The sequence below is a fragment of the Oreochromis niloticus genome, linkage group LG22 (genome assembly GCF_001858045.2).
Source record: "Oreochromis niloticus isolate F11D_XX linkage group LG22, O_niloticus_UMD_NMBU, whole genome shotgun sequence".
Classification (NCBI taxonomy): Eukaryota; Metazoa; Chordata; class Actinopteri; order Cichliformes; family Cichlidae; genus Oreochromis; species Oreochromis niloticus.
The window spans coordinates 37,232,818-37,246,933 of record NC_031985.2 but is presented as its reverse complement, the minus strand read 5'-3'; the positions used below and the strand labels follow the sequence as shown (position 1 = coordinate 37,246,933).

Genomic DNA, 14,116 nt, shown 5'->3' with positions numbered 1-14,116 from the left:
CAGCTCCAAGGTCGTGGGTTCAATCCCACCTTAGTCAACATTTTTTTTTTCACTACAAATTTATACACTATCACAGACCTGTAATTTATATTGCTAATTTTTTTTCACTACAAATGAGTAGTGCAAAAACATACTATGTCTGCAACATCACAGTATATCTGTTATGTTATAGTATTACTACTAAATCACAGTATTTCTGCCAATTCAAGGAGGCTGACTGTTACTAAGTGCATCAGTGTACATAGGTCATCTCTTGTGTTGGAGTGCCCTCTTGTGGCGCCTTTTGGGTAGTGCCTTAGTAAACGTGAACACTGCAAAGAAGTGGTATCAGACTGGTTTGTAGTGGAGGAATTTGTTGCCAGTTTCTTTCATCTTTAATCCGTATTCATGTTGTAATGTAGTAGTACCACAATATGGCAGAAACACTATGTTTTGGCACAAATACTTTGATTTGGTATGCTTTAGCTTCTTCACCCCTTTTCAGCAAAATTTTCATTTTTTTTCTACCCCTTTTCAGCACAAATTCCAGCTTTTTTGGCTGTTTTCAGAAAAAAAAAACTCTTTTCAGCAGAGACTCTGCTGATTCATCTCTTTTCAGCGCAAGTTTTATGATTTTAGCAGCTTTTCTAATATGGACCTCAGATTCTTGTTAACGCTCCATGGCAGAAATACATACAAGTACCCACCTGATGAAGCAGACAGAGGCAGTACCTCTGATTGGTGAATTTGAGCAGAAACAGGTTGTTTTGCCTCTTTTCAGCAGAAATTCTGCTGATTCACCTCTATTCAGCGCAACGTTCTGCTTCTTTGCCTCTTTTCTGCAGAAATTCTGCTGATTCACCTCTTTTCTGCAAAATTTTCAACCATTTCACCTCTTATCAGCGCAATTCTCAGCAGTTTCTGCTCATTTCACCATAATTGTCAGTCTCTCCATCTCTTACCTTGTGAGAGTGAATTTGGCACAGTGAGATGAGTAGCCGCTTTGTGCCCAGGAGGTCCAGGTTCGAATCCTGCTCAGGGTGAGATTCTTTTTTCACCACCATACAACTTTTTGTAACTTCATCTTTTTCAGCTTTTCAGCAGACAGCTTCAGCGTTAAGGCATCCACACAGCATTTTCGCAGGAAATGCAAATTTTTCTAGTTATTAGTGTGAATGCTTGTAAAAGCATTCACAGTATTGTTGTTGTAATCTTTATTATTATTAGTGTGAATGCTTGTAAAAGCATTCACAGTATTGTTGTTGTAATCTTTATTATTATATCATCTTCCGTACATTTTTTGCACTCTCTCCTTCAAAACCGTTCAACTTAGAAAAACCATTCAAACACCGTTAGATTCCTCTTCTTTTGGACATGACTGCTTGTATTTTTCTCATTTATAACATTTATATTTTTAAAATTATTCAACTTTTTTCAACAAAAATTTCCCATGTATTTCAATGGGGAGACCCTTCAAATTCTCCTTCAACTTACTCCTCTTTAAACTGTATCTACTTCTACATACATTGACATAGAGCCACCATTCAAACTTTAAAACGAAGACAAGACATTCAACTATTCAACTTGTATTTATCTTTTCAATATCTGTTATACTTTTTCTTCAGTTCCAGTTTAAGTTTCATGATGTTTTTTCAGTCGTTTCAGAGTTTATAATGGGTGTGTATGGGACGGAATGTTGGGGCTAGAGTGAGACAGCTCAACTGCTAGAGTGAGAGGAGCGACAAAATTAATCTTAAAATATTTTTTAAAACTGCTGCTGTGTCCGCAGCGTTTGCTCTACAGGTATGATTTTACCCTCAAAACGTAGCCATCGCTGTCCTCTTTCATCCAATGTGTTTACTATTGTGCTAGGTGTTATGGTTCTTTCATAAATGTCACCAAAGCACAGCCTCCTCCCTCCAACTCCTCCATAGACTCCAATGTTAAAATGGCTCAGAAAGTTCCTTTGAAAATCAGAAGAGCAGGCTGTCTTTACACTGTCACCACGTCCATATAATAAACTCCACAGGCATGAAAACTGAGAATTAGGTAGACTGGACATTGCTGCCGCTCACGGTGAAAGAATTTCGTCAATAGGACCTGTACTTTTCATTTGGGAACAATTTGTTTGGGCCTGACTTTTCTGTTCATTTTAAGCAGCAAAAGTGAGGTGCATGTCTGTGTTCGTGTGTATGGAGCCATTGGGTGCAGTCACTATAGCAACCAGGCTCACACCTGCCTGCCTAACGAGCTATGTCTCTCACTCTGCCAAGGTTAAACCTAAAAATGTCTGTTGCATCTAAGCAGTTGTAGTAAGATTAACTTTTTCAATAGGTACAATAAGACAGATTTGACAGGGTTTTGCCGCAGATTAATAGTTTGTCAGTAGTTAGTATAGGCCAACTGAATAGAGCATTCTCATTGGCCTGTTAAATTCAAGCTGATTGTGTATTGGTGGACTTGTCTTCTGCACACAGGTTTTTCAAATCTGGGCAGTTGGAATCAGTTGATGACTTTAAAATAATCTTTTCTGACTGGATAATTAAAGCTCACAGCATTTACCTGTCTGCAGTAGATTTTCCCACATTTTAACTAATCTAATCTCATTTAATGTCTCTGTTTTTAGTCTGTATAGTTTATCTCCCCACAAATACACTCAAAGTAGTCTTAAAATAAAACCCACAAAACAGTTCAAGGTTAAATACTTTTTATTTGCTCGTTTAATGCCAGTTGCCCTCTTTCTCTGTATGTCACTTATTCGCTTATTCTCAGGCAAAAAGTACCAATTTGTATGGTGATGAGTCTTGTGTATTTTTTTTCTCTGTCTCTCTATGACAGAGAAATGTATATGCTCAATCTTGCTGTTCAAACTGATGCTCAAATTTCCAAGCACCACCTGAACGCCTCATCGGTCTTTAACCAATCACTGCACCAACTGTCGTCATTCCGCTTGCTCTCTGCTGTGGTAAGTACAATATACTCAGTAGTCCACTGTTTTTATGATGGTAAAAACATACATGTTTGACACTTAAACTCACATAACAAGGCTTTTTAAAGTTCAACAGAGTTCAAAGAATAAAGAAAGCAAAAAAAAAGAATAACCTTCGCTATTATTTATATGGGTTTATGACGTTTTGTTGTTAGCAGCAGTGCTAATGCTAGCAACAATGCTAACGCTAGCAACAATGCTAACGCTAGCAACAATGCTAACACTAGCCTTAGCAGTTGTTAACTGACAAAAAGAATATTCCTGTGATATTCCCGTGATATTTATTGGCGGTCAGTGAGACAAAAGTAACAAATGAGCTTTATTATTGCCATTGTGGCTCAGTTTTAATAGTAAAAGTGCTAGCGCTAGTAGCAGTTCTAACTTTAGCTGCAATGCTAACGCTAGTACAATGCTAACGCTAGCTACAATGCTAACGCTAGCTGCAGTGCTAACACTAACTGAAGTGCTAACGCTAGCAGGAATGCTAGCACTAGCAGCAATGCTAAGGCTAGTAACAGTCTAACAGTAGCCTTACGTAAGTGGAAATACTTAAGTTAATTAGTTTGAATTATAAAATGGCTGCTGTGTCAGCTGGTGTGCTATATTACTCTATAATTACCCTGCTGACTATAAGTTCAGTATATCATGTCGTGTGGGCTTTGTATTTCTGTTAGTCTGATAACACTGTACAGACAACTAGCATATTTCTCGTCTTACACTTTCAGGAACTTGACTCACATCTGTGCTTTGCCTGGTAGGTGTGCACATACTGTAAGAGAAGTAGACCAAAATAAAAAAATAATCTGACTAATATAAGCTATAAAGTGATGGGTTCAAACTTTCGTTCAAACTAGACCTTTTAAACACAATTTTATAATAAATACACATAAGTGCAGCTTAACAATTGGGCTAAAATATTTTTATCATACATTTTTGTAGTTACACTACATGTGATTAGTTAATGATTCACTCATTCATATTTGTATTTAAAAATATTATTGCTGAATTTAATTAAATATTTATTCTTTTAAAAAGTGCCCAATTATGCAACTTTTTGCACATGGCAGCCGACAACAGTTTACCTTGAATATTTGTTTTGTCCTTTTTCAGTAGTCACAATTAATTCATACAATTACCATGTAATATCATTTTAATAAAATTATTATTTTTTTCTTGTTTTTTGTTCACAGTGTGCAGAAGAAGAACAAGGACCAGATCTCCAGTCTTCTCTCTCACATCCCAACCCCCCAACCCCTCTATCCTCTGTCCTGCTCCACCTGTTGTCTCTGCCTTCTTTCCATCTGTATTTCACCCTGTGGTTTGTGAGAAATTTTGCCAAACCAAGAATCTTATTGCGGTTTGATTTCAAAGCCGCGTCTCTAATTTTAGAGTTCGAAGGAACTCTAATTCACGGTTTAATTGGGATTTCCCAGCCGTGTCTTTCCTGCTCTGTCTGTTCTCTCTGCTAAATTTTCTCTCTACCTGTTTTTCACTCCTGGCTTGCTGCTGAATAATGGCAAGCCAATAAAGCAATAAAGAGTGCATATTTTGCCTCAACCTGAGAACAAACTGAACAAACAAAGAAAACTATAATTCACGGTTTGATTGTGATTTCCAAGCCGTGTCTCTCCTGCTCTGCCTGTTCTCTCTTCTAAATTTTCTCTCTACCTGTTTTTCACTCTTGGCTTGCTGCTGAAAAATGCCAAGCCATTAAAGCAATAAAGAGTGCATATATTGCCTCTACCTGAGAACAAACTGAACAAACAAAGAAAACTCTAATTCACGGTTTGATTGTGATTTCCCAGCCGTGTCTCTTCTGCTCTGCCTGTTCTCTCTTCTAGATTTTCTCTCTACCTGTTTTTCACTTTGCGCTTGCTGCTAAGTTGTGCCAAGCCAATAAAGAGAGCGCATAATATTCTCTCGACTGAAGAACAAACTGTCAAACAAACACAACTGTTTCTGAGAAATAAAAACTGAAATATAAAGACAAAGACAACATCCCTGCTGTGTACCACTCTTATTTTATAAACATATTTTCTAAAGACTAACAGAAACACTTAAAGGTGTGTAAAAATGCCAAAAAAGCAGAAAAAGTCACAAGCTGCAAAACAACGCTGGAAGAAGTTCCATGAGTTTCACAGTGTACCAACATGTGAACAAGCTGAGTGTGATTTTCCTCAGTGCTCTACAGAAGACAGTGTGTCTGCAAAGACCAATGCTGACAGTGTTAAACAGGCAGGTCAACATGTTCCTGCAAGTGTACAACAGGTATCCTATGCTGATGCTGTAAAGAGTGGACTGCAGCATGAATTTAATGAACAACATGAGGTGTCAAGTGCCCCACAGGTGGGTTATGCTGATTTTGTGAAAAGAGGCCGTCACAGTGATGTGGCAGGACCATCTCATGCAGAAAGAGTGAAGCTTGAAAACCAGCCCTCTGTTACACATGTCTGTGCATCTCACAGCCAGGCTCATCCTAAATATGGAGACTCCAGAAACAAGCAGTGCACATGTAACTCACTCACATTTCTTGCATTCCTTCATGAGAATGAAAACATGACTACAGCTGACCTTAATCTGGTCTTGGATAAAGGTGATATGATGTACAAAGAGGCCAAGAAAAGATTTCCTAAAAATATTCATTTGGCAACCGATGAGCTGCCAGACAAAGTTGATGCTCGCAGGTCTATGTATCATGTCGACATGACACAGCCTTCCCGGTATGGGACATTTGAAGAACCTCCAGAGGAAGCAGTAGATACCTTTCTCAGCTTAGAAGCAGGACTGAGCTGCCTGTTGTCAGATGTGCAGTATGCCTTACTGATTATGAGTGGATTGTGTATCGCAGTGTTCAGATCCACATCAGGCAAATATGGTTTCTTTGATCCACACTCCAGAACACCCAGTGGTCTTCCTCTACCACTACTGTCACGTAATCGTGGTACAGCTGTGATGCTGAAATTCACACTCCTCAGTGACATGATTAAGAGGCTACAAGATTCTTATCAAATGATGGAGATATCACCCTCTTGTAACTATGAGCTGAAGCCTGTGCAGTTCTACAGTATGAGCACAGTCACCTGAGTGATACTATCACAGACACAGTCTGCAGACCAACAGCTGCCACTGCTGTGGCACCTACTCACTCTGATAAAACTGTTGATGAAGCAAACTCCTCTACTCCAAGGAGAAACACAACCACTGATCTGACTGAGAACATCTTTTGTCAGATGTCCATTTGTATGCCACCGGTGAAACAAAAAGAAGACCACATGACTCAGTTCACATCATATGAAGATCAGAATCAACCTAATATACCAACTGAAGAACTATGCAGTGAATTAAATTTCTTTCCATCGAATGATGCTTTTTCATGTCAATCAAATGCTGCAATAAAAAATGTTGCTGCCTGTGATCTTTCTGATATAGTTTTACAAAAACTGAAAAAAGTTAATAAACAACAAAGGCACAAAATGAAAAGAAGATTAATGGCATCAGAGAAACCCAGAAATCAGAGAAAAGAAAACCAAAAAAGGAAAGAACGACAAAAGTATGCTTCAAATAAAGATTACAAAGAAAAGAAAAAATCTTGCACAAGCGAGGCATACAAAAACAATCCTGAAGTTAGACAGAAAAAACAATATATGAAAAGACGTTATTGTGAGAATGATGAATTCAGACAGAAACAACAGCGATATATTAGAAGACGTTACTGTGAAAATGATGAATTCAGAAAGAAACAAAAACAATATGTTAAAACACGTTTTTCTGAGAATGCTACAGTTAGAAAGAAACAACAACAATATATTAAAAGACGCTATTGTGACGATGCTGAATTTAGAAAAAAACAAAAAAACTACATCACTAAAAGGTATCAAGAAAGCCCAGAATTCAGAGAGAGACAGAGATCTCGAGTTACTCGGCGGTATGCAAATGACAACACCTTCAGAGTAAGACACAGACAACTAATGAAACAACTAATGCGAGACAGGTGTCAAAGTAATCTTGCATTCAGGATTATGCACAACATGAGATGTGCAATGAAAATAAAAAGGAAATACAGATGGGTGAACAGACAAACCCAAGAGAGTGACAACAGTGTGATCAACGAGGCCATATCTGTGTTCAAATCACAAATCAAAGTTGGACCATCATACCCATGTACTGTATGTTTCAAGGCTTCATTTCCAAACCAAGTGCGACCCTGCACAAGGTCAAATTATGTCAAAAACCCACAAGTGGTTGCAACATGTTTGACAGGAAAGTATGTTCATGTTTGTGATGAAAACTGCAGAAATGAGCAGTGCAAAGTGCCTGATGAGAGAAAGAGAGAGTGGATTTGTCACACCTGCCACACTCATCTTAAAAATGGATCCATGCCAGCACTTGCTGTTGCCAATAAACTGGAGCTTGCTGATATTCCACCTGAACTGTCTGATCTCAACATACTGGAGAGACATCTCATAGCCAAGTGCATACCATTTGCCAAGATCATTCCTCTTCCCAAAGGCAGACAGAGAGCAATTAGAGGAAATGTGGTCTGTGTCCCATCAGAGGTACAGGAAACTGTTGAAGCACTACCTCGATTGAGAATTAATTCTCAGGTGATGAGAGTAAAATTGAAGAGACGCTTGTCTTACAAAGGTCATCAGCTGTTTCAGACTGTAAGCTGGTCTAAACTTGTGCAAGCACTGCATAAACTCAAGCAGATTCATCCACAGTATAAGGATGTGAGCATCAGAGATGATGCTGAGCTGTGTGATCCAACACTTCCTGATGAAGATGATGAGGATGATGATGATGAAAACATGAATGAGGACGATTATGATGAGGCTGATTTAATGGAAATTGACAGCTGTGAGAAAAATGCACTATGTGAAGCACAAAATAAAAATGAACAGAATATTGACATGTTACCTTGTGATGGTGAACAACCACATGAGCAGATGAGAGATGATTCAGACCAAGCAGATGGACTGACTAATGGTGGTTTTGCACTGGAGTCCTGTTTGCAGCCCCCTGATGTGGCTGAGGAGATATTATGTTTCAGTGAAGGAATCTACTCTGTTGCTCCTGCAGAGAGAAACAATCCAATAAGTTTTTTCAGAACACCTAAACTGGAGGCCATGGCCTTCCCTGTGCAGTTTCCTACAGGTCAAAACACACTGGATGAAAGAAGGCTGATCAAAGTATCCCCCAGTGGGTATTTCAAATCAAGACTTTTCTGCACTGATGATCGTTTTGCCAAAGACACAAACTATTTGTTCTTTGCACAGTTTGTGACTGAAATACATTTGGCTACTTCCAGCATGACAATACAGTTAAGAAAGGCAAAGCCTTTGACCAGAGATGGGAGAAAAATAACCTCGGGCATGTTACAAGATAAACATGAGGTGGAGAAGCTGGTGCGAAATAAAGATGCAGTGAGATTCATGCAGCCTCTGAGAGGAACCCCAGCCTATTGGGAGAAAACAACAAGAGATCTTTTTGCCATGATCAGACAGTTGGGAACTCCCACGTTCTTTTGCACATTTTCAGCTGCTGAAATGCGCTGGCCTGAAGTGATTGAGGCAATAACAAGGCAGCAAGGTGAACAAGTGAATTTTGAAGGGCTTGACTGGTCAGCAAAGTGTGACATCCTGAGAAGCAATCCTGTCACAACAATGCGCATGTTTGACAAGAGAGTTGAAGCATTATTCAGAGATTTACTCTTATCTCCTGCAGAGCCACTTGGCAAAGTTATTGACTACTTTTACAGAGTCGAGTTTCAGCACAGAGGAAGCCCACACATACACTGCCTCCTGTGGGTAGAAGGTGCTCCTGTGTTTGAGGAGGATGATGATCAAACTGTTGTTGATTTTATAAACAAATACATCACAGCTCAGCTGCCTGATCCACATAAACAACCTGAACTGTACAAGAAAGTAACAGAAGTGCAAAAACACAGTAAGAACCACACAAAGACGTGCTTTAGGAGTTTAAGCTCCGGGTGCCGTTTTGGTTTTCCCAAACCACCCTGCAATGAGACAATGATCACAAGACCCAGTGAGGATGATGAACTGGAGGTAGAAACAGCAAAGAACAAGCTCAGACCACTGAACCAGCTACTGAATGAACCTGAAACTGCTTCCATGAGTTTAGAGCAGCTCTTGGCAAGATGCAAGCTGACGCAAGCAGAATATGAGAGATACCTGAATAAAATGACCACAAGGAGTACGATCATACTAAAGCGTGATCCAAAAGACTCTTGGATAAACGGCTATAATCCACATCTGCTTGAAGCCTGGAACAGTAATATCGACATAAGCTTTGTTCTAGATGCTTTCGGCGCAGCAAATTATTTAATGAAATATATATCAAAAAAAGAGGGCGGGCTGTCTGAGTACCTGAAAACTGTCATTGAGAACTCCCATAAGGACAGTGTAAATGAGTGCGATGAAATGAGAGCCGTCATGCAGGCATATTCAAAGAAGCGAGAGATCAGTGCACAGGAGTGTGTTGCTCGTGCATGTGGTCTTCACATGAAGCAATGTTCACGTGCTGTAATATTCATACCAACTGACGATAATCCTGTGAAAATGAGTCGTCCCCTGTCAGTTCTGGACAACACAACATCTGAGTCTTCCAATGTTTGGATGACATCTTTGAATGACAAATACAAAGCCAGACCTGAAACACCAGAGTATGAGGAGATGTGCATGGCAGACTTTGCTGCTACTTGCAGGATTGTCTATGGCCAACAGACAAAAGGTAAAGATGTTTTGCCCCTTCTCAATGAGATGGGATTTGTGCAAAGGCACAAAAACGATAAGCCTGCTATCATCAGATTTCACCGCTGCTCACAAGAAAAACATCCAGAGCAATATTACGGAAGACTGCTTAAACTGTACCTTCCTCATCGTTCAGACCACGAACTGAAAACACCATCTTTGCCAACCTATCAGGCTTTCTATGGTGCTGGCTGTGTACAGCTACCAGGTACTGACCGTCTTGAGTACGTGCAACACATTGTCAAAAGAAACAGAGAAAAATATGAGAAAAACAGTGAGGAGATCGAGAGCGCTGTTGAGGAATATGAGCTGAACAGAGGTGTGACTGACGAATGGTGTAATCTGGCACCTGAATCAGATCTCGTAAGGTTGCCACTTGTTGAACAAGAAAGAGAGCGAGACAATGAAAATGAACAGGAAGATGTTACGTCAGATGTTTCAGAATCTGAATAAGAAGCAAGCCTGCATATTTTATGCAGTTAGAGACTGGTGCATTAAAAGAGTCTGTGCTCTAAATCCAGAGCAGTTTTTCTTTTATATTAATGGTGGTGCTGGAACAGGAAAATCACATCTTATCAAATGCATCTACTCAGAAGCATCTAAGATACTGAGCAAAGTGCCCAGATATGCAGACGACGTTGACATATCAAAACCCACTGTCCTGTTAACTGCTTTCACTGGGACTGCAGCTTTTAACATTTCTGGAACAACACTGCATTCTCTTCTCAAGCTCCCTAGAAGCTTAAAACCTCCTATTCAGGGACTTGGCAATCAGCTGGATGAAGTCAGATCAGAACTTTTGAATGCTGAAATAATCATCATTGACGAAGTGTCTATGGTGTCAAGACATCTCTTTGCATATGTAGATGCAAGACTCAAACAGATCAAAGGGAGTCGGAGACCCTTTGGAGGCATGTCAGTCATTGCTGTTGGAGACTTCTATCAGCTACCCCCAGTGCGACAGTCTAAACCTCTCTGTGTGCACGACCCGTCCGAGATCGACCTGTGGCGGGAGCATTTTCAGATGATCACTCTGACTGAGATTATGCGTCAGAAAGATGATGTTGTCTTTGCTGAGATGCTGAACAGAATCCGTGTGAAAGGAAAGTTGGATGAGCTTTGCGAAGCAGATAGAAATTTGTTGTCACAGGCCATAACTGAACCAGCCCTTTGTCCGACTGATGCGTTGCACATTTTTGCAACTAATAAAGAAGTGGATGCACACAACTCTGCAACACTGGGTCTGCTCCATACTCATATCATTGACATCCATGCAGATGATTATAGAAAGGATCCTAGAACTGGCAGAATGGCACTTCAAGACAGACCATTGAAAGGAGGTAAAAACGAGTTACCAGACACACTGAAAGTTGCAGAAGGAGCTCGTGTCATGCTCACCAGAAACATTGACATACAAAATGGTTTGGTTAATGGAGCGTTTGGAAAACTACTTAGAGTAGTTTACTCTGAAAATGACCAACACATCATCAAGCTTGGACTTCAAATGGATAATGAGACATCTGGAAAGAATAACCGCACACCAGCAGACGGCATGGTGTACATTGAGAGAGCAGAGGAGAATCTAAAGCAGAAAGGAGTGGTACGAAGACAGTTCCCAGTGAAGCTGGCCTTTGCATGTACAATACATAAGGTACAGGGTATGACAACCACATCAGCTGTTGTCTCTCTTAAGAGCATTTTTGAGCCCGGCATGGCCTACGTAGCTGTCAGTAGAGTGACGTCTCTCAGTGGACTGTATCTTCTTGATATGGAGGAGAAAAAAATATTCACCAACCCAGAAATCACTGCAGCGCTTGAGAACATGAGACAAGCCAACCTTGATGACATGATGCCTCTTCTACACGTGAGACAAACACTGAGCAGGTCAGAGGTTTTCACCATTGTTCATCATAATACAGAGGGACTGCCAGCTCACATTAATGACATCAAGAGTCACCATGAATTGTGTCTAGCAGATGTTTTGTGCCTAACAGAAACACACCTGCGGGGCTCTTTTGTCGCAGAGAGTCTCCACTTGGAAAATTACAATTTGTTCAAACGCAACAGACACCTGTCCTACACAAACTTTCCCCAGATGGCAAACAGAAGTGGTGGTGGAGTTGCTGTTTATGTGAAAAGTGACATTCAAGTGCATGAAAAACAGTACATCCATAATGTAACTGACCTTGAATTTCTGGCTTTAAAGGTTGAAGCACCAGTCAGTGCTCTGATTGCAGTTGTGTACAGACCTCCAGACTACACTTTGAGGCCATTCCTGAAAAACCTGGTAAGCCTATTAGACTCATTAGAGATCATGGACTGTCATCCCATCATAGTGTGTGGTGATTTTAATGAGAATGTTTTATCCAGTGCAAACAAACCAATCCTGGAGCTGTTTGAGTCTAGGGGATACGCACAGGTCATCACTGCCCCTACCACAGAGAAGAACACACTGCTTGACCTTATTTTCATTTCTCAGCCAGAGCGATGTCTCCATTCTGGAGTCATGAAGACCTACCATAGTTACCATGACCCTGTATACTGTGTATTGTCCTGTGATGATTCATGATCTAGATCTTTGAATACAGTAAGTAGTTTTTATATTTCTGAATGACTTAAGAAAGTAGAGCGATATTTAAAAATTGACTTAAGAAAAAACGCCCTGCATTGCAGTATAATGTTTGAATTCTTTTACCTAAAATACAATTAAATGAATTAAGTAATGATATCAGTAAAATATGACAATTTTATGTATTACAGAAAATCTAAAAATCAATAATCTATGAATGTCAGAAAAATCAAATATAGCAGTTTAAAACGAACAGTGTAGGCATATCCTCTCTGCAGCCAGGCTTCAAAATCCTGCCAGGCTGCCCCAGTCTCACTGTGGCTGGGAGGGAGGGAGGGTGGACCAGAGGATTGCCCACACAACACATAAATGTTCAACAGCTTCTTCATTGTTTCTGAGAGAACAACACAGACTAACGGTTGCTTTTTTTTTAAAAAAAGAAAGAAAAAGACAAACCTAATTACAGCAATAATGACAGTTAAGCCAGTTTATCTGTGCCTCTATTTTGAAATACTATTTACAAAATGTTATTGATTTCGGTTTGTTATAATCTTGAAACTTTTTCAAAAGTATATTATTATATTTTTGGACAAATCATTCGATGAAACATAATTTTTATGAGCTTTTATCATGTTTCAGCCGGTGCATTTATCAGGTGGGTCTGGGTCTGGGCTGATAACTGCACATTTCTGGCCAGAAATGTTCAGCAGTGTCACATATGTACTACATATGTTACACTTGCTTTTTGTTACCAGCTGATACCTTACATTTGTATAGACATTGGATGGTGTGAGGCTGGGGAGTTGAGGGGAGTGGGGGGGGGGTGCGGGGTGCGGTAGGAGGTTGTTAGGTTTTAGGTTTTTTTGTTAAGAGAGACACAAGCTTCACATGTAAAATCCAACAGTGTGAAGCACATAGCAGCCAGAAACTGTAATGCCACAGATCAGAGAGGCTTCATTATCACCATCTTCGCCGTACGATCAGAGAGTGAGACTTCACATCTGGAGCACAGGAGAGATTCTGTGTTAAGTCCTCCATCTAGGTTGTCCACAAGCAGTCGGTGAGATTTACTCACAACAAAAAGGGTTAATGACATTATTTTCATGAAAACATGTATTAATTCTTTGTAAAGTGTTTTAATTGTGTTTCACTTGACCTTAGGAGTGTTATTTGAGTGTATTGTAATGTCTGTACTCAGGTGTTTCCCTCTGTTATCCATCCCCTTCAGAGCTGAGACACTCAGGACTGAACAGACTGCACAGTTTCTGTGACTGAGCCTTCAAAACACCTTCTTTGAAACCACACATGATAGAAGGCTTTATATTTGCAGCAGCACTACTAAAGGTATTCAGTTTATTACAGGATGTATTTGTTTCTTAGGACCAGCTCTAAGTGCACACTACCTAACATATACACCTTCTGTTCATTACAAACAACTACTCTGGATCATATGGCCAGTTGGCAGGACTGTTGCTGCAGGAAAACATCCCTGGAGATCACCATCATTGCCAGACTGACTGTGCCTCCTCTGTGCAGTGTCAAGATCCTCCCTAAATGAGTGTGTAAGTTAACATTTTCATCATTTTATTCCCTTTGACAAGACAAGTATCACTGATATTTACATTTACAACTACATATGTTCCTGTTTTCTGCTCTTCTTTTAAAGTCCTCACTATCCTGCTCTGTGCTGCTTGCACACATCAAACACTGGCCGGATGACAGGGAGGATCCACTCTGAAGTCACTGGATATGATGAGATCATATGGGACTTTATAGTTTCATTGTACTCTTTGATTACAGGTTCAAATG

General features: G+C 40.0%; 2 protein-coding genes across 3 annotated transcripts; both read left to right on the top strand.

Annotated features, from left to right (window-relative positions):
- Positions 1 to 2,223: 2,223 nt before the first annotated feature.
- Positions 2,224 to 9,526, top strand: LOC102075737 (uncharacterized). Its single transcript, XM_025902619.1, has 3 exons — positions 2,224 to 2,944; positions 3,694 to 3,722; positions 4,159 to 9,526. Exon 3 carries the CDS (start codon positions 5,042 to 5,044, stop codon positions 6,050 to 6,052), a length of 1,011 nt encoding a protein of 336 aa, XP_025758404.1. The 5' UTR covers positions 2,224 to 2,944; positions 3,694 to 3,722; positions 4,159 to 5,041; the 3' UTR covers positions 6,053 to 9,526.
- A 59-nt stretch (positions 9,527 to 9,585) lies between these two features.
- On the top strand, positions 9,586 to 13,600 carry LOC109199658 (ATP-dependent DNA helicase PIF1-like). 2 transcript variants are annotated; one of them, XM_019354984.2, is made up of 3 exons: positions 9,624 to 12,025; positions 12,218 to 12,325; positions 13,536 to 13,599. In XM_019354984.2, exons 1-2 carry the CDS (start codon positions 10,142 to 10,144, stop codon positions 12,305 to 12,307), a joined length of 1,974 nt encoding a protein of 657 aa, XP_019210529.2. In that variant the 5' UTR covers positions 9,624 to 10,141; the 3' UTR covers positions 12,308 to 12,325; positions 13,536 to 13,599. The 2 variants fall into 2 exon arrangements, with proteins under 2 accessions (XP_019210528.2, XP_019210529.2); XM_019354983.2 differs by having other exon boundaries at positions 9,586 to 12,325; positions 13,536 to 13,600.
- Positions 13,601 to 14,116: the final 516 nt, after the last annotated feature.